This window comes from Antrostomus carolinensis, unplaced genomic scaffold (genome assembly GCF_000700745.2).
Source record: "Antrostomus carolinensis isolate BGI_N321 unplaced genomic scaffold, ASM70074v2 scaffold413, whole genome shotgun sequence".
NCBI lineage: Eukaryota > Metazoa > Chordata > Aves > Caprimulgiformes > Caprimulgidae > Antrostomus > Antrostomus carolinensis.
In genome coordinates this window covers 1-26,500 of record NW_010305604.1, presented here as the reverse complement: position 1 = coordinate 26,500, position 26,500 = coordinate 1, and the positions used below count along the sequence as shown (strand labels likewise).

General features: G+C 36.7%; 1 protein-coding gene across 1 annotated transcript; it reads right to left on the bottom strand.

Moving 5' to 3' along the window:
* Window positions 1–114: 114 nt before the first annotated feature.
* HLTF (helicase like transcription factor) lies at window positions 115–25,425 on the bottom strand (the record flags this gene model as incomplete). The annotated part of the gene is made up of 23 exons (XM_010164819.2): window positions 115–267; window positions 817–897; window positions 3,903–4,083; window positions 4,375–4,487; window positions 5,895–6,023; window positions 9,012–9,190; window positions 10,387–10,508; window positions 10,982–11,161; window positions 11,438–11,573; window positions 12,332–12,470; window positions 13,245–13,388; window positions 14,740–14,837; window positions 15,061–15,150; window positions 16,044–16,123; window positions 16,765–16,852; window positions 18,614–18,662; window positions 19,686–19,781; window positions 19,899–20,090; window positions 21,907–21,981; window positions 22,724–22,821; window positions 23,793–23,926; window positions 24,435–24,601; window positions 25,215–25,425. Coding segments are annotated over 23 exons (2,935 nt in total), but the record flags the coding sequence as incomplete, so codon positions are not given.
* Window positions 25,426–26,500: the final 1,075 nt, after the last annotated feature.

Here is a 26,500-nt window from a genome sequence, read left to right as displayed (position 1 = left end):
TGTTTTGACCGCAAAGACAGCAAAACTAGAAGTTAGCATGAGACGTGTACCTTGAAAAGCAGTATTAACTACAGTATTAAATATAATATTTACTCAAAATATCACCGTTTCAAGCTATAAATCAATTAGAGCCTTAATTTCATTAATTTTGGTTTGTTTTACTTCACTTGCTGAAGGCTTTTTGGTAGCAAAGGCTCCTGCTGCGAGTTTCTTCTTCTTCTTCTGAATTTTCAGCATATTTTCTTCCACCGAATCCTTCACAATAAACTGAAATACAAAAAAAGCCCCACTGAAATGGAGGTATTCTTTTGGGTTTTTTTAAACTAGTTCAAGATGAGAAATTTAGGTACTTTGAAAAAAAAAAAAAGTTAAAAAGCTGAATAACCTAAAATACAGTTACATTCTTTTGTTATTACTTTGTAAAGAACTCACGAGAGGGAAGGGTTATAAAGCAGCTGGAGGAAAAACGTTTGGCATGTTAATTTTTTTGCCCCCTTCCCCCCCCCACCTTTTTTTTTTAAACACTTATTGGAAGAATATCTCTCTGCTATGTATATTAGAAGATAAGCTATCTTCAATTTCTCAAGTAATATTTTTGTGACTGGGTATTAATGAGAGATTAGTTCTTTGGCACCCAAAGAATCTGCTGTGACAAAAGGAAAAGCATTCTACGTACTTTCAAGACAATAAACTGTAATAGGCTAGAAAACAGCAATATTACCCCCATTAGTCACTCCTAATAGCTCAACAGGGACATCTAATTTCCAGAATTATTATTTAGCAGGAAACGTTCAAACAGATGAGCTCTCAACTTACCTTAGTAATAACAACATTATGCTTCTGACCCAGTCTGTGACACCTGTCAAAACACTGGTCTTCTGCAGCAGGATTCCAAGCCTATCAGTAGCAGCAATGAAAAAGTTAAAATAACCTCCCTTCAAAATACATAATAAGATCCATGTAGAATCACAGAAGTTACTGTACCATCAGCTCTTGAACAAATACTGCTTGCAGATTAATATCTTTCAACCTAATGCCTCACTCTTTAGGTATCCCGCTCTGAGATACTCCTGCTCAAAGAAAACTTTGAGAACTTTTGGCTACATATTCATAACAAGCAGGAACTTCAGGTAAATGCTTTAAAATTTAAGTTTGTCAGGAGTCTAGGAGACATCAGAACAATTTGTTATCATTTTAATTCCGAAATAAACAGTCCATATACTAACTGCCTAAATACCCTTTTCCCGATTTTAGCAAAATCTAAACCAATTGAACACAGGCAGTTATTTATCAGTAGACTAAGTCCCCTACCTGTTAAGAAAGCCCATGTATACTTCCATTAGTATATGCAATAATTACCAAGTTAGGTAAACAAGAAACTTGATGAACACAAATAATGGTGTAGCTGTTTCTACTTAGAATATAACCCTAAGAAACTGTGAAATGCCAAGTCTGTGCTCTGCATTTTTCCAGCACTACCTAAAACGTAACAATGTTCTGTCTGTGAAAAGCAAGTCTCCTTCAATGGGCTCACCTTGCCACACCACCCACATACTGAAAGTTATCTAGGAACTCTTCTTAATTACTCCTTTCTTTAGGGGGAGAGGGAGGGTGGTGGACGGACACAGGATGGGACACACCAACACGACATGGGACAGCACTAGGCTGGCACAAAAAAATCATTTTAGATTCTAAGAACCTCTGGTGCCTAAGAACACTTACGACGTCAAGCTGCAAGATAAAAGCCAAGCAACTCTCATTTCTCCAATCTAAGGTTATGAGCAGAAGTGCAACAAATGCTGTATCTGTCACTGCAAGATGAACATTGCTAGCAAGCTATGTATGGCAAACCATTCTAATTCTAATCTGACTGTACAAACAAGATGTTTTCTTGAGGAAAGACCTAGCTCAAACACACACAACCATATTCCATTCTATCTTTGCCATAGTCAAGGAGAACCAAAGTATACTATTCTCATTCTTCTCCTCTCATCGGTCCAACAAAGGAAAACTGAACTACAATGCCTCAATCTTTTCTGCAATATCTTGTACAAAGGGTACTATATTTTTCATGGGAAAATATGAAGAAACTTGAGCCTCAGAGAAACATCTGTATAATTGCAATACTCTCACATTCAAGGCTTGTTTTTCTTCCTAAAGGTGAGGATTCAGCAGATATGACTGTATTTAAACAAACAAATAATTTTAAAAATAATTTTTTTAAAAAAGAGAAGTAGTCTACGATTGGATAAATGTTCCTCCCTTGCACTGTGGTGTAACACCTCTCAGAGAAAAGAATGCAGACCTCTAAGCAAATCCACGTAATTTGAGTAGAAAAATTGGTTACCCTACTGGCTCCAGAAGTATTTTTGCTTCTTAAATCCTATTATTGCTGCTAATTCACTTCAAGGAATGTTAATGCATGACCCAATCTCATCTGGCACTGAACATTCAAAAGTGAGATCAAAAAGGATCATGTTTTCCCAGTGCCCCTTCATCAAATACAAGTAGTCAACCACTGTCACTTGGGATGGTTACCATCACAGGATGGTTACCAGCAGGATAAGGAGCTGTCATCCAATGGTGTATAAAGGCTGCTATTATATTTGGCTCTAGTTTGTGAGGTGTAACTATATACTGTAGATGACTTGGTGTTAACAATGTTTAGTTTATTTTCTTACAGCTGGTTGTCACAGGACAGTGTATACATTATACCTCATTAATTATCTTCACAGAAAATGAAAATTCTCTTGGACTTACCACAACTTTTCTTACTCAGAGAATTGTTTTAAAAAAACAAACAAAAACCAAAAAAACCCAACACACACACACAAAACTAACATGGCAGTTGGACTAGATTGTGTTGTTCCAATTGAACTATTCAATGCAACACATACAGAAACAATAACTGTGAAGATGTATCGCAATTCACGAAAAATCCTTTTCCAAAGCAACTTCTCCATACTCTCACTCATATGTAATTCCTGTAGTTTATTAATAAATAGCTTATGTCTTTGCACTGCTACTACCACTAACCTGGTGTCCAAGCTACTTTCTCCTTACTATTGGTGTCACCAGATGCCCAAGTTAAAAGCTACACTATTATTTTAATTTACTTTGGTTTTGTTTTCAAATGCACAAACTGTAGAATTTGTGTCAGTTTCCAACTTCCAAAAAACTAGCACATCAGAGCAGAGGTAATTAGTGGGGAAGGGAGGAAGTGAACAGAAAAACTTTGATTTGGTACAGTGACACAACAAGACATGAAGCAATTTTGTTAACAATACTATTTTGCTATCAAAACCAAGTAATTTATATTTTAATTCCTTACAAATAATTTTGCATTCCTGAGTGCTTTAGTGAAAGGAAAAAACTTCCTACGTTTAGGTATCACCATCCTTCACAGTCTCCTACAACCACAAAAAGAAACCTCAGACTAATATCTTTATAAATAAATTCACAAAAATAACAGAAAAGACTAGAGCAGAGAAGCATTGCATTATAACACAGAAAAAAACCAGACTGTCCCTGAAATTCCACTTTATGGATTTTGAAGTTATTAAATGGAACAAACAGAAAACCACATACAAAAATATCAAAGAAAGAGAGAAAAATAAAAGAAGGAATTGGTATCAAATGCTACACTGTAAGGTGTCACACTACTTTGTTAGCAGTACTACCAGCATTCTTTCAATTCGCAGTAAATAAATGGACAGCACAAAAATATTGTGTTGAAACAAAAACATGCCAGGGAAATTAATTAAGAAAAGGCCTTTTACCCTTTAACAGCTATTCATCAGTGTTGTTCATTCTCAGAGGAGCTTTCCTTCTACCTCTTAGGAAAACACCAGAGGAGTTTCACCTACATTAAGCTGGATCATCATGAACAAGCAGTTACTCACAGGATCCATTAAAAACACTCTGGAAGCTGCTGTCAGATTTAATCCAACTCCACCTGCTTTCAGAGACAAAAGCATTACAGTTGGGGATCCTGCTTGGCTGCTTTGGAAACACTGAATTGCTTCTACTCTTTTCTTCTGTGCCATTGACCCATCCAAACGAGTAAAGACAAACCCCGATTCTCTGAAGAGAAAGTAGAAATGTTCAATTTAACAATGCATTTTCTGTGACAACAGGAAGTAAGTATATTAAAATCCTGACCTCTACTCTGAAATACATATTTAAAATTCTGCATTTAACAGGCAATATATTAAAAATAACAAGAATGAGATTGATGGCTTTATTCCACTAAACAAATTATTTAAATATTTTTTCCTCTTCTGAAGTTCTAAAAATCAAAAGGATACTATTTGAGAAATCTTTCTAAAAACCCACAAAAGCACATTTATTAAAAATTACAGTAGTTCTACTTACTTCAAGGGATTTTCTATCAGTGACAGGAAAGTTGTGAACTGAGAAACAACCAGACACTTAGCAGCTGGATTATCCCTCCGTAGTTCTATCAAAGCATGCATGAGAGCATTTATCTGAAATAAAATGAAGACCTATGCAGCTTATTCTGACTTGGTTAGATGCCACTCCTACAGGTGCTTTGATAAAGTTCACATCAACTGAGAAATCACTCAAACAAACTAATCTTAAATTCTATTGGTAGGGTTTCTTTTAGTCTCCAAAGGGAACCAAGAGTTGGACACTTTTAACAGTCGCAAACTACAAGGTGATTGATGGCGCTTTAGGGAAGAGGATTCACAAACCTGTTTTCCAGACATACTTCCCACTGTCAGGAGTCAACAAGTTCCCTACCTCAAGTACTGGAACTCTGAAGTGTAAGACTTAAGCAAGGGACAGCCACAAGGCAAGTGCTCTACCGCAGCAGTACTCAAGAAGCAAGGAAGGCTTCCCCCAGGAATATTCAGGCAAGCTATGCAACACCCTTGCCTAGGTATGACAGAGGATAAAGAGGCACTAGAAAAACTCTTGGGACCAACATGAGAACAAAAGGAGCAAGGAATTGGATCTGAGGCAGAAGAACATTGCCAGTTTTCTCATGTAAGGTTTAGCTATGATGAGGTAAAGAATCATTAACTAGAGAATGCAAGTAACAGCACCCGGTAAAAAACAGAGGGGGAGGGACGGGGACCAAAAAAACCCCCCAAAACTTGATTTATTATAGAGCATGATATCCTAAATTAGTTCTTAGATCTCCACAGAGGGCTTTATAGGGAATAAATTTATAACCAACTTTTGAAAGAACAATAACTTAATTATAAATTCAAATTAAAAATTCAATGTTTCAGAAAAAGCAATCTCAAAACAAAACGGTCAAAGTACAAGCACGAAGATTTAATTTTTGGCAGCTAATGCACTATGAAGGTGAGGCAAAAATCTACGTGGCAGGCCTTGAGAAACAGGTCTGCTAAGTAAAATAAAAATATCTCACTAGTTTATCCGACAAGTGTTACATGGAAGATACAATGCCCATTTAGTTTTCCTCTCTAGGACAGAATACATATTCTTTAGACAAGTTTTAAGAAAGAAGGATTTGTTTAGATTTTGAGTTTCCAAAAGTAAATTAAGAGCTGAATAGTTTCAGTGGTTACAGAACTACTCTATCTTCAGAAACAGAAACAAACCACAAAGCAACAGCTCTTTTATCAAAAGTTTTATTTAATTAATACACATCTACATGTTGCACAATGACCAGCATGAAACTACAACTGGTGCTCCTTTTGTCTTGTTTCCCTGAAGCAAATTTTGTTTGTGATGAGATTTTATTATGCATTTTCTCCTGTGCTGACTAGACACGCTGTCAGACTTTTAAAAAATAAAATATGTTATTCGTATATAAGTATGTTCAGCATATTTACATAAAAATTCTAGAGAGTGCTCTACAAAACCATAATGAAAGTCAAGTAAAACACAATGGCATCTACCTTTGAACTGGATATCCACTTCTGATCAGACTTCCTTCCACTACTGGAGTCTATTTCTTCTTCTTGGGGACATTCCACCAAGTGCTCTAGTCGAAGCTCATTCCTACAGAGAGGGCATCTGGCATTTGGCTATGAAAAAGCCCAAATAACATAAGAAGAAACACAAAACCAAATTATTTACGGTGAGTACTAAAGGTCACCTTTACAAAGCACCTTCTATGAAATTATTATACTGGTGTTCATATAAAAAATTCTCAAGGAGTACATTCATTCTTGTAACACACTGCTTTGTCATTTCTGACATAACAATCAAAATGTTTTATTTGTGAGAATATCAAGGTGACATAAATGCTACATGTTTTAAAAACACCCAGCCTTCTTAAAAGTGGTCTTCTTTCTGAGCATATTTATACTTGAAATAAGCAACTCAAGATTTAAAAGCAAGTAAATTCTTGGGGTATGGGGAGAAGACTCTAAAATACCAGAAAAATAAACCATCTTTCAAAGACAAGATCTTTTAGTTACAAACAAAGAATGACCTTTTACCCTTTTTCTTCAAAGCCTGCACAGAAATAATAGCAGTCTGATGAAATAATGCTTTGTCAGGGACAGACACAGGCTATCTTCTCTTTTTCCACAACAGGCATGAGAAATGAGACACAATTTAACACTAAAAGCTTTTTTTTCTCTGAAGTGTACCCTAGATAAGGCAAAATTTAGAATTTATACAATAGGACTACTCACAAAATTTAAGACTGTGGGCACTATACAAACACACAACTTTGTGAAGCAAAAATGACAGACATTAAAAACTCTTGCCTAACCAGAGCAACCCTTTAAAATCAGTTAACTCAGTCTACATACAGATTGGGCCACAGAACCAAGGCATCTTTAGACATGCTGCAAAGCAGACCTCACAAAGCAGATTAATTCTGGGGGCTGCTAATCTGGAATGAACCTCTAGCCAACTAAAGAGGCTGGCAGTCATAGTCTGCACACATGAATTTATTGCAGCAATAAAGATACCCTTTCAAGAGAGAGAATCTTAACATGAAGGAATGTGAAGTAATAGTCTCCAAAACATAGTTACAAATTAATCATTCCTGATTTGTCAGCAATCTAAAAATCCTCCAGTGATGAGCAAAAGAAATGAATTCTAATAAATATGAAAAAGTTTTCTGGGAAAAAAAAAACCAAACAAACAACAAACTAACATTGCTCAAAGACTTTTTAAGGCTCACATCTTCCTGCATCCTTTCTCCAATTTAGTAGTGTAATTAAAGAGCAACAGAAAACCCAAAACACAGCTGAACAATGCCAACACAGATATGGAAGACTTGCAGTGAAAGCATATGAAAGTGACAGAAATTGCCTCACAATCAACAACTATAAGGAAAAAAAATGTTTTCATGCATATCTGGCAAGCTTTTGTAAAAATGCAATTAATACAAAAAGACATTACATTACTGTAGAGATCATATAGCTTTATTGAGACTTCTGCATAGGATCTTTACTTACTTGCACAACTCTGAATCTAGCCTCAATGGAAGACTGAAATGAAGAAGGTGTTAACTCTCAAGCTGTTAACTACTAAAAAGTTTTTCCAATTTCAGTAAATACTTCTAGGTTAACATCAGAAAGAAAATACCGTCTCCAAGTTTGTAATACAATGAAAGGCCCAACTTCTCAGTGAGCAGTTTTGTGTTGGCAGCTTCACATCCCATTCCTTGCTGGTGGCTTAATGCTCTCATTTGTATTAATAATGAAAACCACAGGCATCTTGCCCAGAAGAATCCTGTTTGAACCCAAGCTGTTTTGGGGGAGGGGGTACATGTTTGCTGTGGTTTAAAGGTGTAAAGTGAAATACTTTCCCCAAGCTATTTAGTAGGAGAGGGTTGCATTGTAACCAACCACAGGAACTACCCAACTGAGATGCAGCACTAGGACAAATACCTACCATATGGAAACAGTGAATTCCCCAACTCTAGAATTAAAATGTCTGTCAGTGTTTTGGCTGGAAGCTGCAAAAACTTCCTTGGAAATTGATTTAAATCAGGAATCATTTTGAATGTAAGCAAGGCTTACTCATTCACTGTTTTATAAACTCACAGTAGTTCAACTTCAAAAGACCAGAATATATAACCATCTCTGTTCAGACTGCTCTATTACAAAAGAGGCATTTCCTCTTGTTCTGTCACTGGGAAAAGGGACAGAGACCCACCTCGCTACAACCTCCTTTCAGGGACTTGGACAGAGCCAGAAGGTCTCCCCTCAGCCTCCTTCTCTCCAGGCTCAACAACCCCAGTTCCCTCATCCGGGAACTCAGCACACTTGTGCTCCAGACCCTTCCCCAGCTCTGTTGCCCTTCTCTGGACACGCTCCAGCACCTGCATGTCCTCTTGGAGTGAGGGGCCCAAAACTGAACCCAGCACTTGAGCTACAGCCTCACCAGTGCCCAGTACAGGGAGAGGATCACTGCCCTGGTCCTGCTGGCCACACTATAGTCAGGATGCTATCAGATTGCATACAAGAAAGAAAAGCATAGCTTAGAAGCACACAATAAAAAAAACCAAAAAACTACGTTTTCAAAAAAGCAATCAAAAGCAGCACATCCACAAGCATATTCTGGAGAGAGTCCAGAGAAGGGCCATAAAGATATCCCTCTAGCAAGACAGCTATTTCACCATAGAAGGTTATCAGCTTAGAATAAAGAGAGTAGACACGATTTTAGTTCAACAGTCAACTTCCAAAACACAGCTTTGGTCTCTTTTAAGCACAATATATCACATCACATACAAGCAGTGAAAAGGCATCCAGCCATATGAAGGTATACAAAGGTGAACTGGATGCCATCACTTTTACCCTAGGGACAAGTAAGGTGAGAACTAGGGAAAAGTTCTGATACCCACTAAAATACTGATGGTCTTTAACATTGTTCAGTTTGACAGTTTATAGTTCGACCTCAGGCCAATAATTTTTATAACCCAGCTGACAACTAGGTTTACACTGTTCACCATTTGTGATGTAAAAGGACAACAGCTAGATGGCCTTCTGGTGATACCAGTTCATTGCTTTTGAATAGCTATTACAATTAACTGTAACCATAGAACAACTAACCTGTTCACTTCTGATTACTTCAAAAATACATGGCTTACAAAACACATGCGCACAGCGTGTTATCACAGGAAGAGTCAGTGATTCCAAACAAACTGCACATTCTTCGTCTGAACCAGAGCTCAGAACCAACTTCATTTTACTCACTAATGTCTCATGCAGTTCTTCAGGAGTTTTATTATCTGCAAATATGGAAAGATACTTAAAAATAGATTTCCGTATAGGAAACACTCTGAGCTGGCACACATCAACACAATTCCATTGATCAAAATGCAATTAGGACAGTTCATACACAATGAGGTTACAGCCTACAATGTAGAAAAACAAAAGCTGTGTTATTACAGAAAATTCCGACCTATTATTTCAAAACACATGAAGAGTAATCTTACTTGGAAAAATGGTAATCAGAATTCAAAGAACCTTGACTGCATGCTCAGTGACAAATACAGCTGCGACACAATGCCTAATGGGAACAAGCAATTTTCATATCGCAGCTGTTCAAGTAGTAATAATACTATGGAGATGACACTATTTATAGTTAAGATGGTTTTATTTTTTAAGTAAAGAAATTAAAATAGTACTTACTAGTTACTAATTAACTTCTAAATAATTATTGAACAATTATCCAATCATTTCTCCATCCTTTATTTTTCAGGAAGATAAATTACAACCTTCTAAAAAAGGTTGAATTTCCTGAAAAAAAAATCACACCTATACCAATGGCATCTTAAAATAGGATTTTTCAAAACTTCTCAAATTTGCAGTATTTCAAACAGACTGTATTTTCTTCTGAAAGAAATGCATATAATTTTTAACATTACGCCACTGTACTGTTCTGACTTGTCAAACATAAAATTTCCCTCTCCTTTCAGTCCTCTGTTCATCCTTCCTTACAGCTGTAACAAAGTCAACAGATTCCTATTCTGCTGAAGAGGCAATGGTTCTGCTGACATGGCTAACCAATCTACAAGCCATTCCCCAAAGTTCCTCTACATCATCTTTCCTGAAGCAAAGAGAAAAATTTGCTGTAAAAGCACTTCTGTAAGTTATAACAAAAACAGACATATTGCTTTTCAACAAGCCTTCTGCATTTAGCCCTGCAGACGTCCTCTTTGGTCATTTCTGTATGGGCTGCCAAAGCTCATTAACTCCCGCTTCTAGCCTTCATAACTACTCATACTTCATTGCTTTTGTTCATATTTGAGTATGTGCTGAAGAATCTACTTCTCAAACAAATTATGGTAAAAAAAAAAAAAGAAAAAAGAAAAAGTAAGGCTGAAGCTATAAAGCTTGGAAAACACACAAATGCATTTCTGTTCTTGAACACAAAGCGCAAGTCCTGTTTTTAGAAACATGGGAATCAAAAGCATTCACTCACCAACTGAAAAACTTGAAGATGTATTTAGACAGAGATGAGGATGACAGCAAAGCTGCCTCAATCTGAGCAGGACACCAAGGATGTCAGCATAGTGAGCTAGTACAGTCCCTTCACTGAAAAATCTGAACAAGAGTTTTATCATTAGTGTGAAATGCTACAGCCTGAGGTAACAGGACATCAAGTGATCAAGTTCAGCTGTTAGAATGATGTTCTGGTTTGTTTTGTTTTGGTTTTTTACTTTCCTGTTTGAATATATTTTCTCAAATCCTCTTCTGAAACAAGGTAACAAAATGCTACCAGTAGCATGTTCTACTAGAAGAAATGCTAGTATCTGGCAATAAAAATTTTAAGGCTATTCTTTACATATCTGGTATCCCTTTCTGTTTCTTGCAAGACAGAACTTCCAATATATAGTTCTGCAACAGTCTATACTTCACTCTTCAGAACTGAAGAGATGCTACGCTCATTTGCAATTATTAGCTTACGACATACAAACTGACACACTTGGCTACTAGAGGTAACAATCAAAATTTCCAAAACACAAGTTTGTGGTATCAAACTTCAACTTTCAGCATTAAGAAAGCCTTCTCCTTACCTGCTAATAGCAGCTTTGCCCTCCTTCTTCACAGACTGATAGATCTGCCTCTCTTCCTCTGTAAGTGTAATGTGCTGAATAAGTACTTTACGTTCTGGTAATTCCAAGATGGGTTTTCCTTTAACTTTACTTGTTTTAGTTCTTCTAAGGGTGATACTCCTAATCAGAGATTGTAAACGCCTAAAAATACATATATAGACAATATACTACTCATCAGGGATTGGTTTGTTGGTATTTTTCAGTTTATTGCATGAATATATATTCTGCACAAAATCTAAGCCCAGTAGCACAAAATAATCCATTAATCTGAAATAGTAAATAAACCAAATTATTTTTTATTAATTTGATCTAAAAAATTGAAATAAGAACTGATGACACATGCATTTCAATTTTAAAGCACTGATTTGTCAGATTGCTTGAACACTTGTTCTCAAACCCTCTGGGAACACTTCGTACCCAAGTCCTCCTGGAGCTCCCATTGTGACTGGACGTTGAATAGTTCTGTGCCACCACTCTCGATCAGTAAAAGGTTTCAGTTTTAAAAAGGAAATAAGAGACCACAAATCATTTACAGAATTCTGAATAGGAGTACCTGAACAGAAAACAAACAAAAAGACTGTAAAACCTCAAAGAAACTAAAAAATAAAAATTTTTAGTCAGTGAAAGTTTTGTGCTTTCTCCAAACCATACACCATGGACAAGGTCTTCATAACCTGGCTGACCTGTCATTCAGTGTAATACATATTATTTTAATCTTCAGAACACTTAAATACGTAAGAGTGAGAAAACTGCAGCTCTAGTGTTAGGAAGACTTGGATGTTAATCTTTCAATTTCAGCTTCACCAGCAGTGGTTACATCTTGACCTTCTTTAAATTACATTTAAGGATCACATGTTTGCATGGTCCCTGGCAGTTTCTAGGATAACTATTACATTTCTAAAAGCTACTGATGTTCAGATAAGTATGTAAGAGTGTGAGCTTCTAAGCAGACGTAATACGCCAGTTCAGAAATAGGCCCCTTCTTACTTGCACTTCCACCAAACCTGTGTATCAACTTATTTTAAAATTTGTGTCTAGGAACAGAATAAAAACAAAAAGTAAAAAAAAAAACCCCACACACAAAAAAAAACAAAGCACAAAACCAGGCAGACAAAATCAAAACAATTAAAAGAAGATACACCTAAATCACTGCTTAAAGACAAGTATAAAAACATTCCAAATGAATCACATGCAGACAGACATTAACCATCTCCCAGAAAAAGCCAAAGTGTAAACACCAAGTGGGAAACACAAGATGGTGTTACACTAAGATCCTCTGCATTGCATTTCCTCCAGTGTCAAATATTTTACCTGTAAGTACCCATCTTCTGTGTCCCTCCAGATTTAAGGCAGCTTTAGTTTGCTGAGCATTTGGATTTCGTATAGTGTGCCCCTCATCCAACACAATTCTCAGCCATTTGACTTTGTGTAAAGGGCTGTCACCTCTGATCTGAAACACAGGGGTTTTTTAATCTTTGATTCAAATTAAAATCCTTTTTTGCAATTTGGATTAAACAAGCTATTAATATAGCAATTCCACAATTAATCATGGATGGTATTTATTCACATCTTGTTTATTTAACAGCACAGAAGAAGCAAAACTAAGAATGAGGTATTTCTTCTTTTAGATTCAATGATTCCTGGAAAATGTTACCAGTTTTCTCATCCTTGAATATAAGGAATGAGCTACAGCAAAAATAAGCCAAGCCGGAAAAGAAGAAAGACTCAAAGACAGAGCAAATTAAAATTTTATATTCTACTTAAAGATGTAATCTTCAGGCTTTTAAAATGGCTGAAACTTCTGTGAAAACATAACTTTACAAATATATTTCATGCAATGAGCTACTTGGTTGCAGCCCATATGCAACAACTACAGAATTACTTTCTTCTATGCTCCATATTCTTTGAATTTGACAGGTGAAAGCAGAAATCCCATGCCACTGACATCTGGGGAGATTTACATACTTGTCACCCTTCGCTATCCTTAAAAAGTCTCTTCCTTGAGCTGCCATAATTGCAACCAAATAACTTTCTCTACAGAAGCAATCAATAAAGAATTCCCTTTGTTACCACAGTGAACCCATAAGAAAGTACATAAAGCAAAACTACAGCTATAACTTTGCCTACCAGAATACCACTTGAATATACTGCCGTCATTAGCCCAAACACTGTGAGTCTTGAACAGTAAAGGATCTTCAAAGAACACTTTTTCTCATTTACTTACTCCATAATCAGTAGCTAAGATGTTGTATGTTGTCAGTACAATGTCTTGCTCTGAAAGAACTGATGGGTCTTTGCTACGGTCAGAACCATAATAAACATAAATCTTTACACGAAAATCTTGGTGGATATGTTGTTCAAACTGGTCCTGAAAGAAAAGTTGTCAGAAGTCATCCAAAAGACACTGTGTTACTACATGATTGTTAGAATAACATTCTTGTAAGTTGCCTTAACTAAAAACCACTTCCTCTAGCTCTGTGACACTCTACATCCACTTATATGACAAAAGCAACTTGAATTTGGGTTTCTTTTTACCTCTCTACCCAGGTGAGAGGAGGGACCAGAAGCAGTCTCCTCAGTCATTAGTAACAGACACAGTATCACACTCTGATAACTCTAGCTTTACTTCTTGCACAGTATTAATTCACATACTGATAGTACATGCACTTCAAAATCCAGTGTTCCTCCCAAACTCTAATGGAAGAGATTTTATGTTATTTTTTACTTTCTACCTTCATCTTTTCTTTGTTTGTTCTGTCACTGTTTTGTTATTTTACAGCTTCTTCCCCTTACTGGGTTAACCACCTAAGTTTTAACAAAAATGATGGCAAAATTGTCAAAGTATTAATTTTAAAACCAGTCTTTATATTCCCTGCATTTGTTCTGTAAAGCACTCAGCATACAGTAATCTCTACAGTCAATAAAAATCAACAATTTGATTTCTGAAGCATCAGACAAGTTTTCTTTTTAAAAAACTTAACTGGGTTTTGAATTGACAAAAATCAGTAATCTTTTTTTACACTATTTCATATTTCCCAATTATATGATTTCAGTGTTTCACCTACAGTCTAAGGAAAGTATTTTCTTTTCTTATTAATGTTCTAATCACGGACAGCAAAAACTTCCAAATAAAACAGAGCTTAAAAGTTAAAAGATATCCCCTTAATATCTGTATTCAAAATGTCATGAAAACAAAAAAAAATAACTAATGCAGAGACAGCGGTAGAAGGGCTCTTCAGCCTGTCCACCCTAGCAAACCTACTCCCACAAATAAATCACCAACAGGATCGCCAAATTACTCAACACCTCTAGGAAACAAAATGTCACATTTATTATCAACAAAGTAAAACAACATTTTATTCTGAGCAGGCAAGAAGGATGTATCTCCTCCACTTTCCTCATCTGGTTTAAGGAGTTAAATAGCAGAAGTTCCAGAAGTGCCAAAGTGAATCTGCCTAGTCAAATGCAGGGAATAGAAAGTCAGCTCGCTCCTTCTGATAGTGGTGAGCTTGCTACTCATGAACTGCACTCTCATTACAATACTACTCCAGTTTTCAAATTTCTATCAAACAAATCTCACTTGTGAAAGCAACTCTGTTTCATTGAAAAGTAAAACCATGACCTTTTACTAGCATGAGAGAGACTAGAGAGAGTACTATTTCTACAGCATCATAATCAACATACATCACATTTACACATTAAAAGAGCTTAGCACTTACAATCCAGTTGCTTAGGACAGACAGTGGACATACAATCAGTGTTGCTCTGGGGCCATCATCAGAATATTTTTTCTCAACTGACTGAATGCTAGCGGTACCTGAACAAACAGAATTCATATTTAGTGGACTAACAGTTCACTTTAAAGCAAAGTAGAAGTTCAAGAAACTTATGGTTCCCTGAAGCCCTTTCTAAACTTATTCACCTGAACAGCATCAAAGCAATTTACAGAGACATAAGCTTCATTATGTTAAGACAAATATGTATAAAATTTCAGTTTCAAAACCTCAGAAATTACTATTATTTGTTTATCCCTTCATTACCTTTTCTCTTTGTTTTTCTTTTTAAACAAGTAGATGAAGGTAGAAGAACAGATGCAAGGCCTGCATCTTCTTGGATAACACGGGAAGTTGCTGCAAAAAGCCAAACAGATTTTTCACACTATGCAAACCATAACACTTTCATTTATTTATATGACATGCTTCATAAACGTCAAACTTGTTAATCAAATTACTTCTCCTCTCCAACACAATAACATAGAATAACTCGAGTTGGAAGGGACCCAAAAGGATCATCAAGTCCAAATCCCTGCTCCTCACAGGACTACCTAAAACTAAACCACATAGCTAAGAGCATCACCCAGACACTCCCTGAACTCTGACAAGTGCATGTGCAGAAATATAGTATCTTATACATCTATTGCAGATTATGAATCTTCAGATTAATACAGTTTACTAGTAATTAAAAAAAAAATAGCACAGGTTTCACTTTAAGTACTTTAAACCTAAACTTAACTGCTTACTCCAGAGTACTTGTAGGCTTTCATTTTGTTGGGGTTTTTTTGTTTTGTTTTGTTTTTTCCCCATGCAAGATACTTAGTTCAACAAGTGATAGGTTCTTGCCTCTTCACGATCACATTTCAGGTATTTACTACAAAAGGAAGACTTAATTTTTTAATTTGTTTTTCCAACTCTAGTGCCCTGACAACTAGTCTATGTAAAATTCTAAAAACCTTAGCAATTCTGTTTTTCGCCATCTGTTTGACCTTAGTAATAGTTTGTTACACCACCACTTGTTCAGCTAAGAAAACAAACTACAAAATTTAGGATTAAAATACTGCTTCCCTGTTCAGCAGCTTCTGGAGTTTTCTGCTTAAAGTTTTGGTTGAAAGCAAACAAACAAAACAAAAACCCAAGTAATTTAGTTAAGTCCTTTTCCAGTTCATGAAAATCCTATTCAGTTTGGTAGGAAGGAAGGATACCAGGTGTTACAGTAATCAATTAAAAAAAAATTCCTTGAAACCTACTTTCTGTTTGTCGCAATAGCCATTCTTCAGACTCTCCCAAGTCACTGCTTCCTGAATATCTGGGTTTCTTGGCTTTATCTCTAAGATATGATCATTAACATAAAAAAAAAAAAATCACAACTCTACTACTGCTAGAATTCACATATTAAATCTCAAGAGCATAAAGCAAATGAACTTGATATTGCAAGCAAGATACCACTGTGATTTGTAAATTTTCTCTTTAGAAGGGTTAGAAAAAGGGAAAGCACAGAATACAGTGCAGGGTGAGTGATGCTCATAAAACTTGATACAGATTATCACCAAGGTCCACACCAACTATAAGAGGAAGGCTAGTGTGGTGGGAAGGTTCAAACACATTAGCAAGCTTCACAACTACATCAGCTCAAGGCTGTCTCTCTGTCAGAAGCACATCTGGAAGTATTTCTTAACCACTTAAAAATTCAATTGATACTAGAAGAAAAAAATTGGACAGCCAGTTTTTTAGATGCCACACACTGATGTTAATAGACATGTTTACAATTGAAGGAGACATCCAAGCATGCAAGTCACGTAGAATGAGTTAAGGCTTTTATAATATATACTCCAAAGTGCAACACAGATATAGTAAGCAGGAGAGAGCTGGAACACGTTTTAGGCTAAGATTAGTCATAACCAAGTACCACACTATTTTTACTCAAAATCTATGTAGCAAAGAAACAAAAAGATTATTCCAACTACCTACCTTTTTGGAAGACAACTTGAGTATTTCAATGGAGTATTTTCAGACTTTTTTATGTTACAAACACCAGGCTCCATCACATGGCTAGAGTCTTCATAGAGAAAAAAATTGTATTTATGAAAAATATACATAGTCTTCAGCTGGGTTAACAAACCAACTTTAGCATAACTTGATCAAGAACAAGTATAAACTTCCTTTGAAACAACTCTACTTCTGCATGGGACAAGTACTGACACTGTGATCACAAATTAAAAATACTCTTGAAATAATCTTAAATATTTTTAAAGTCATAAAATGTGTACTGAGTTTGTAGGTGGTCAAAAACAAACCATCAAGAAATGAGGAAAAACCAGATCTAAGCACTGTACTGTTAACAGTAAGGGAAAAGTTCTATAAAGAAGTTTTAAATAGTGCTAAATTGTAAAGGTTTTTTATAGGTCAGACCTTACTAACGATTTCTACATTGCCTAAAACTAAACAGCAACATTAACAGAAAAACTGTGATAACATCACAGATGTGTGTGGGGTGGGTTTGGGGGGGGTTGCAGGGGGTGTTGTTTTATTTTGTTGGGTTTTTTTTAACATCTTCTATCAGGTAGCAAACAAAACATCACCTCTGTGCTATGGAAATAATAGCATATCAGAAGCAAATGCAAAAAAGAAAACATATTAGGACAGAGCTGATATTAAAACTGAAAGCAACAGCACTTGCAGAAGGAGTTTTGCCATAACTCAAGTAAGGAAATTCATGCTTGAATTACAGATTTAAATTGCAGTAAATGGTTTGGGGTTTTTTTAGTATTAAAAAAAGTTTAATATAATCTTGAAGATGGCAAAACTTGCAAAGACTCAAGAAACATGTTATCAACTTAATGTACAATAGAATGAGAAATGAGAGCAGGGGGGTGTAAGGGTTTGAAAGACATTATCATCACTTTTTCAGATTAAATAGTAGTAGAAACAGGCACTCCCCTCACTGCTGTAAACAGTATCTTGTTAAAACACTTGATGCTCTGGGGAGAAAAAAAAAATCTTGGATGCTGATAGGCATTTCAGCGTTAGTAAAGGTTTTGATTTTCTGGTGACACTCATATTGACCCCCATGAAAATGTGCATTTTCTCCCTTCCAGAGTACTGATAAAAATAACTTTCACCATTGGCAGTTCATACTAATGTGTTCTCTCCTTATCAGCCCCTTTCATTTCTCTTGTGCTATCAGTCAGGTCCTCCGTATTAAAATTCCTTGCATGGGAGGACAGCAAGGGAAAGTTATTGCAAGCAAACTTCAAGCCCCATACATTTCTTCAGTGATCTTCACGAGCATGACAAGTTACAAAATACAGTAAGAGCAAGTATAATTTTTCATATACATATGATTTTTCATATACACCTATAAATTCTCCCGATACAACCTGAAAACTACAGGTGTGATAAAATCCTTCTAATTACTTGTCATTTGCTCATTACTCAAAAATACTTTTTTAAAAAGTGAAATAATACAGAACCTAATTACAATTTAACTACTAAGGTTTACTGTTTAAACAAACAAGAGTAACAGACACGTAAGTGCTCCTGTTTAATCTACAAGGAAGGAAAAAGAAAAGCAAAAGGAAACCAGAATCTGTTTCCTGGATGTAGTAACTTTCCTGGCAGCATGCAACTTCCACACAAGGCACTTAGTCTTCTCATATGTCAACTGAAACACCTTTAAAGGTTTGTTTTCAATACTTCTGAGACATTTAGTTTGTTAATAGTTTGTGAAGACTAGCACTGATCACAGACTAAGAGTACCCCAGGTAATAACATTAATTATCAGGCAAACATGACTGGGCTTTTCATAGTTCGCTGTCACCTTTACGCAGTCTGCGTCCAACGTTGTTCATGCTGTTAGTACCGGATTCCTATTGAGGAATGGAAACTTTTATTCTTTAATGTAGTAACTGGAAAAAATGCCAATAACATCGTTACACTGATCTGACCAGTAATTAATTACTGCTCTGAAACATGAAAGACTTGTTCAGTGGGAAGTCAGACACTCACTTAAAGGTGCTGAAAAAGCTGTACTTTTTTTTTTTTAGTAGCCACATATAGAGTTCAAATGAAACTGCAGTGAGGCAGAAGTAAGAAACAGCCTACACCGCTGCCCTAGAAAGAAAACACACTAATAACATCTGCCAGTTAACATCATCAGTCAAACACAAAGCATTATTTTGTTACATTTAGACAAGTATAGTAAAACAAACCCATTAGCCTTAATACTGTCAGGGCATATTGCATAATAAATCGCTTAATCCTAGCATTTAGTTTATCTCAATCTTGAAAATTGTGTCATGAAGAAAGCAAAAAGCACTTGAACTATACTACCTAAAAGGAGTCTACAGTTCACTAACTGCAGTTTCCCCTCCTCTCTTCATTTCAAGTATTTGCCAAAAATATAAAACAAGATTTTATTTATTTATTTGTGTCCTTTATGCCAAGACCCTCAGACTGCTATTTCAGTTGTTTCAGACGCTTCCTCTAAACCACACAGGAACTATGCATGCACACCCCCAGAAAAAACACCACTTCTATTTGTGCAGTCACAATTTGCCTATAGGAGAAATTGTTGGGAAACCGAATAAATTATAATTTATAATTTATAAAAACTTAACATTGAAAATGTTCATGCCTTCACAAATTCTTCCTTGGAGTATATTTAAGCATATACTCCTAAGATAACACAGTCTACAGCACAATTATTCACTCAAGTCCACCTAGTTACTAGTTCAACTAACTTACCCTATTTTTCCTCTTATTTGATCTACTTTAATAACTTTTCTACAAAATGCATACAAAGTTCACCATGCAGAAAGTTACCAGGCACAGGGGTTTTTTATTAACTGCTGTATTAACTCTGTTAAAACAACCTTTCTCTTTCATCTCACCTCATAAAACTTATCACTTGTGATCTTTTCAAGAGGAAGAGGCTTGCCATCTTGAAAATTTGTGAGAATCAATGCAATAGTAGTAAGTGTTTTACCCTGCAGAACAGAAAAGAACATCATATTTTCCACAAATTAGAACGAACCAAATGACCAACCAATCAAGAAACACGTTCTGCATAAAAAAAAACCCCAAAACTTGGTAAGTATTATTACCAGTCCCATATCATCAGCCAGTATTCCTCCAAGAACACTTTTAGGTTGCTCCTTTTCTGCAAAATTTGTAAGTATATTGTAATAGAAGTTACTTCTCTCTTCCCAAAATGGTGGCAAATCATTACTGTTCTCACGTGAAACCATCCAAGCTAAAGCCTGCTTCTGATGGGGAAGCAAGAGTGTGCCAACAGCCTGCAAATCAAAGAGATACATTATGGACTATTCACATATCAAATATGACATTCAATTTCTGGAAGAAACATTTTTTTTTTTAGAAAGCCCTTTGTATCTACTAATTATTTTTTTTTCTGATTTGAGCGTTTGTCCCTCAAAGTTTGGTATTGGGGCTGGTGCTGTTTAACGTCTTTGTCAGTGACATGGACAGTGGGATTGAGTGCACCCTCAGCAGGTTTGCCAACGACACCAAGCTGTGTGGTGCGGTTGACACGATGGAGGGAAGGGATGCCATCCAGAGGGACCTTGACAGGCTTGAGAGGTGGGGTCTGTGCTAATCTCATGAAGTTCAACAAGGCCAAATGCAAGGTCCTGCACCTGGGTCAGGGCAATCCCAAACATAAATACAGGTTGGGCAATGAATGGATTGAGACCAGCTCCAAAGAGAAGGACTTGGGAGTGGTGATGGATGAGAAGCTCAACATGAGCCGGCAATATGCACTTGCAGCCCAGAAGGCCAACCGTATCCTGGGCTGCATCAAGAGAAGCGTGTCCAGCAGGTCGAGGGAGGTGATTCTCCCCCTCTACTGCACTCTTGTAAGGCCCCACCTGGAATACTGTGTCCAGTTCTGAAGCCCCCAACACAAGAAAGACATGGATCTGTTAGAATTAGTTGAGAGCAGGGCCACAAGGATGATCCAAGGACTGGAGCATCTCTCCTATGAGGACAGGCTGAGAGAGTTGGGGCTGTTCAGCCTGGAGAAGAGAAGGAGATCTTAGAGCAGCCTTCCAATACGTGAAGGGGGCCTACAAGAAAGCTGGGGAGGGACTAGTTTGGTTGGAAGAGACCATTACAATCATCTAGTCCAACCGTGACCCTAGCATTGCCAAGTTCACCACTAAAGCATGTCCCCAAGTACCACATCTACATGTCCTTTAAATACCTCCAGGGATGGTGACTTCACCACCTCTCTGGGCAGCCTGTTTCAATACTTGAAAACTCCTTCAGTGAACAACTTTTTCCTAATATCCAACCTAAACCTCCCCTGGCACAACTTAAGACCATTTCCTCTTGTCCTATCACTTGTTATTTGGGAGAAGAGACCAAAACTCACCTCACTACAACCTCCTTTCAGGTTGTTGTAGAGAGCAATAAGGTCCTTTTCTGCTGGGCAGCTTTCTAGCCACTCCTCCCCAAGCCTGTAGCGTTGTGTGGGGTTGCTGTGACTGAAGTGCAGGATCCGGCATTTGGCCTTGTTGAACCTCATACAATTGGCCTTGGCCAATCGATCCAGCCTGTCCAGATCCCTTTGCAGAGCCTTCCTACCCTCAAGCAGATTAACACTCCCACCCAGCTTGGTGTCATCTGCAAACTTACTGAGGGTGCACTCAAACCCCTCACCCAGATCACTGATGAAGATATTGGACCCAAAATTGAGCCCTGGAGAACACCACTTGTGACTGGCCGCCAAGTGGATTTAGCTCCCATTCACTACTCTCTGGGCTTGGCCATGCAGCCAATTTTTTACCCAGCGAAGAGTACACCTGTCTAAGCCTTGAGCGACCAGCTTCTCTAGGGAATGCTGTGGGAGACAGTATCAAAGGCCTTGCTAAAGTCCAGGTAGACAACATCCACAGCCTTACCCCCATCCACTAGGCGGGTCACCTCATCATAGGAAGTGATCAGGGTGGTCAAGCACTAGATAATGTTTAAGGTCCCTTCCAATGCTAATGATTCTATGATCTCTTGTGTCCAGACAACAAAGCTAAATATGCATCTAGATGTTTAAGTATTTATATTTTTATAGAAAACGGCTTCTAGTTTAAGAAGTACCTCTGCTCCTTCCATTTCACAAGTTCTATCATTCTCCTTCAGATCGTCAAACAATTTCTCAAATTCACTTTTAAGCTGCACAAATGAACACAGAATTGCAATTAAAATTATTGACATTAAAAATAAGCTTATTAAATAATCAATGACTCTATGAAACTACAATTACCTGTCACACGGTAATCAGTTCAGATAGGTCTACCACTTTAGACCTGATCTGCTAGAACGTGCTTGTTAGCTACTGCTATATGAAAATTAAGTTCAGTTTTTCAAAAACAAACACATGCCAATACAAGCAAGATCTTCCGATATGATGGCTAAATATATTCTCATCCTTGTACAACACTCACTAAAGTAACTAGTTCACTCTAATTTGAAAGAGCAAACAAAAAGCAAAACCAAAACCACCACCCAACCCTTCACATACAACCCTGGGCCAAATCTGAAGACAAAAAGTCAGAAAGTCTGGTTTTATTTTCATTTGAGAACTTAAAATACTTGTTATCTGGTAAAGCATTAGGACAGAGAAAAGAAAACACACCACCACAGCAATGTAAAAAAAAAAAATTACTCTACAACCAAAACCTCCCAAAATTATATGGGACTCAAGGCTGTCACAGCTAAAACATTTGCTTACAGTATAAAAGTGAGAAAGCTCAAAAGTTCAGGATGACTTCAAAGCAAACCTCTGCTTCAGAAAACAAAACAAAAAAAGCACGACATGACTTCCACTTCACAAGCACTGTTTTATTAATGAAAAAGTTAAAGGCCCCGACTGTTAAAATTACAACTTACAGTTGTTTACTTAAGAAATGCAAACCTGTTCAGTTGTCAACTGCACAGCAGCATGAACCGGAGCACTGTAACTTGGACCCGCTCTCTCAGAAATCCACTTTGGTCCAAAACCACATTCTGAACCTACTTGCCATTAAAAAGATAATATTTTGAAACACAATGTTATGATGACTTCCCACTTTCAAACTTCACTGGCTTATGAGTAACAATGCTGATCAGATTGTGGCCTATAAGACAGTATCCTTCACCATTTGTCTTTTAGCCTCAATTTATCCTTTACTTTCAATGAGCTACAAAGTCCTTCCACACAGCTTTGCAAGACTCACAGGCAATGAGCTATGGGTTGGGATCCTTCAAGATGACAACCACATTTCTTAAAAACTGTTGTGCTACATGAAATTTGACTTGATAACAGCACGATGACTAATAACGCAAAGTGCTTTTTTACTCCAAACTCTTCTGTCAGCTGTGCACAATAGAACCTATAAGATAAAAACTGAAATCTTGCTATATGTAAAACAGATCTATCCCTCACCAAGTGTTTATTTCTGCACCCATCCTTACTCCCAACTGCCAGAAAGCCTAGTTCCAGGAGCACAGGTGCTTCTTGTGCAAGGCTGGCTCTGCAAAGCATCACGTCTGCTAAGCTTAGGTGTTCAGAGACGTCTCATCTCTATTTGCTCACACCTCAGTAGCAGGATAAGTGTCCTAGTACTAAAAAGCAGCACTGTCCCTGAAACCCTCAGCCTATGAAAGGGTTCGTAATTTTTTTTCCCCCCAAGTCTGGGGAAATGCAGGGAATTATTATGGATTTTAAAGGAACTTATGGAAGCAACTACATTTCTGAGGTTGCTCAAATGCCTCCCTAATTGCTGGCAGAAAAACATGAAAAATAGGACACACAAGTATACTTCCTATGAAGTTTAAAATTAACAGCTGTGCATTCTGCATTATTCCTCAACTAAGTTAAAAAATAATTTTGAGAATGACAAGACTATGACAAGGATTAAGCCCTTAAACATTTCTTCCAACTAGTGGCAAGTTCAATCTGAATATTTTAAAAAGGAAAAAAAACCCAAAACTTCAAGACTTACCTTTCAGAGGAGGAGCCAATTTAAAACCGTGCCTTTTTAGCTGGTCCAGCACTGCTTCCTTGTTTTCTTCTCTTCCCCAAAAGCTCATTTGTACAGGCATGGTAAAGGCATTTTTTGCTCCATAAGGGACAACCCTAATAAAAAGCAGGGAAAAAAAAAAAAAAAGAACAACTCACAGCAGTAACCTTTTAATTGTTTATTTTTTTACAATAATCCTTGTTATTTCTTCAGCAAGAGGTATTTTGAAGTGCTTATTTTGATCAAAACACAGAATGTTCCAGATAAGTGTTAGTACTCATACTGTGTAAACCTTTTATACAAACCACTGCATGCAGTTAATTTAAGGAATCTTTAAGGAATTTGCTCTCACTAGTGTCTCTACATTTTACCATATATATGAAAGAACTAGATGATAATAATGGTCTTTTCCAACCAAACTATTCTATAATTCTAAGAATGAACTGTATGCAATTCGTTCAACAGAAAAACAGAGTCTGAAAATATGAAGCTTTAACCATATTACCAAGAGTTGTAATTTCTGTCAAAAGAGAACACTTATAAATAGTTTCCAGAATTTGCTAGTGTAGCAACAATTTCCATTATTTATACTCATGGAACCAAAAGCATGATCTTCACACCTACCCTTCAACTAATGCTAGTCTGTTGTCCATAATGCCCGCCAATGCTGCTGCTAGTTCTTTTTTTATGTGGCCTACCTGGTCTCCATTCACATTGTTTACTTTCACTGCATTTTTATCATAAGGATTATTTGGCTCCCTCTGAAGTGCAACCATTTCATTGTTATTAACCTAACAAAACAAAACAAAGAAATGCCAGAACACATTAATTTAGTTGCAAATTAGTTGCAGAAATATCTAATATACATTTACTTAAATACCATGAAGCTGAAATTTTAATTTGGTATAGCATTCTGTTCAGTCAGTCTAATAACCTACTACTTATTCAAAATACCAAAAGCATTACAGAAGAGCTACCTAGCAGATGACAGCAATTTCAAAAGTATTCCTGAGAGCAAGAACTACCTTCAACTGCCAACACATTTTTAAAGAGAATAAGCATCCCTTTTTGTCAACGTATACAGTTCAAAGACCTAACTTCTTGTTTTCAGTCACTTTCATTTGGCTTATGTTAGTAAAGCTATGAAGTAAATCAACCAGGTTTGAAATCTTGCTGCCTTAAATTCTGAACTGAAGTTTTAGATTAAATACTTCCCATGAAGAATGCTGAATACAGCAAGTTAGGGGAAAAACAAACAAACAAAAAACCCCCCAAAAAACCCCACCCCAAACCACTATTAAAATTATACTGGGTCAAAAGTTCTAGTTTTTAAAATTTATTTAAATGTATTTTTTCTGAAGCTGACAACTTTTTCTTCTGATTTGTAATTTATCATGCACTTACAATCCCTGTGTAGTATCGTAATCCAACAACGCTTCCTCGCAAAGTTCCATATAAAACAGTTGAGTCCGTATCCTCCTCTGTTCCAGAAGTGTCACCAACAGACAGTAAGTCTTCCAACCCAAAATTGGAATAAAAGTCACAAGAGGAAAAACTGGAATAATTTCTCTCTCCTCTGCAGATGTTATATTGAGAGCAACCGCTTTCAGAATCTCTGCAGAAAGGCAAAGTGTGAAATATTTGACAATTACTTTCATAATAATAACAATAGTAATAATAATATAATTGTTATTTCCTTGTAACCTATTTTACCTCTTCATATAAGGCTACCTATAAACCCCAGTTTTACAACTTTATTGAGATATTTATCTGGAAACATTAAGAACAGTTTTATATTAGGATAAAACTTTGCCATTTTTAAATCCCAAATAAATTAAGCCAATTACAAGAAAGAGCTGATGACTTAACTGACTAAACTGATTATTTGTGCATTCCACCCTACCTTCCCTCATGAGTGTTGTTTGTTGACAACATTAAGAACTCTCCAGATTTAGTTACAACCTCATTATACCTGGCACAGCAAAATTTCCATGTGTTTTCCAACACCAATTTTTCTCATCTGAGAAAATGGTTAAATAAAACCTGTTAGTAACAGATTAACTCTGTATAACTTCACACCTACATCCACAGTAGCTGAAATGCTTTAACAACTGTTACCTCCCCATTTATAAAGCTTACCTTCACACCTTCACATCTATTATTAATACTTTATAATAAACTTTAGAGATAATCAGCTACTTCAACCTAACCTGGGTAACTACACCAAGCATTGCTAATACAGACTTCCATCAGCCAGCTTCCCCTTTTGGTGAAGGGACACACCTGGCAGATCAAGTCACTACACACTGAGATGGAGACCTCTCTGGCCATGCATTTAATACGAGTTTGAGCAAAGACCGACATACTAACAACTGTTTTAATCGGGTAATATGCAACAATAAAATCTCAAGACAAATTTCAACAGATACATGATAATCATGACCTTCAGTGTATACCACAACTACGGTCCCGAGTTGCTGGATTTATTTAAGAGTACTGCCAATTAAAATAATTAGTTTCTATATACTAGTTATTCAGAGCTTGGCACAGTAAGCTATGGTTTCTTTTGCAAGTGATATCTAAAGTTACCCTATAAGCGGCATTCCATGGCTTCTGACAGAATAAAGCAACGGTTTAAGAGGTTCTGCTCTGAGCTGACTGCAGATGAGCCGGCGAGGGGGCTGAGCAGA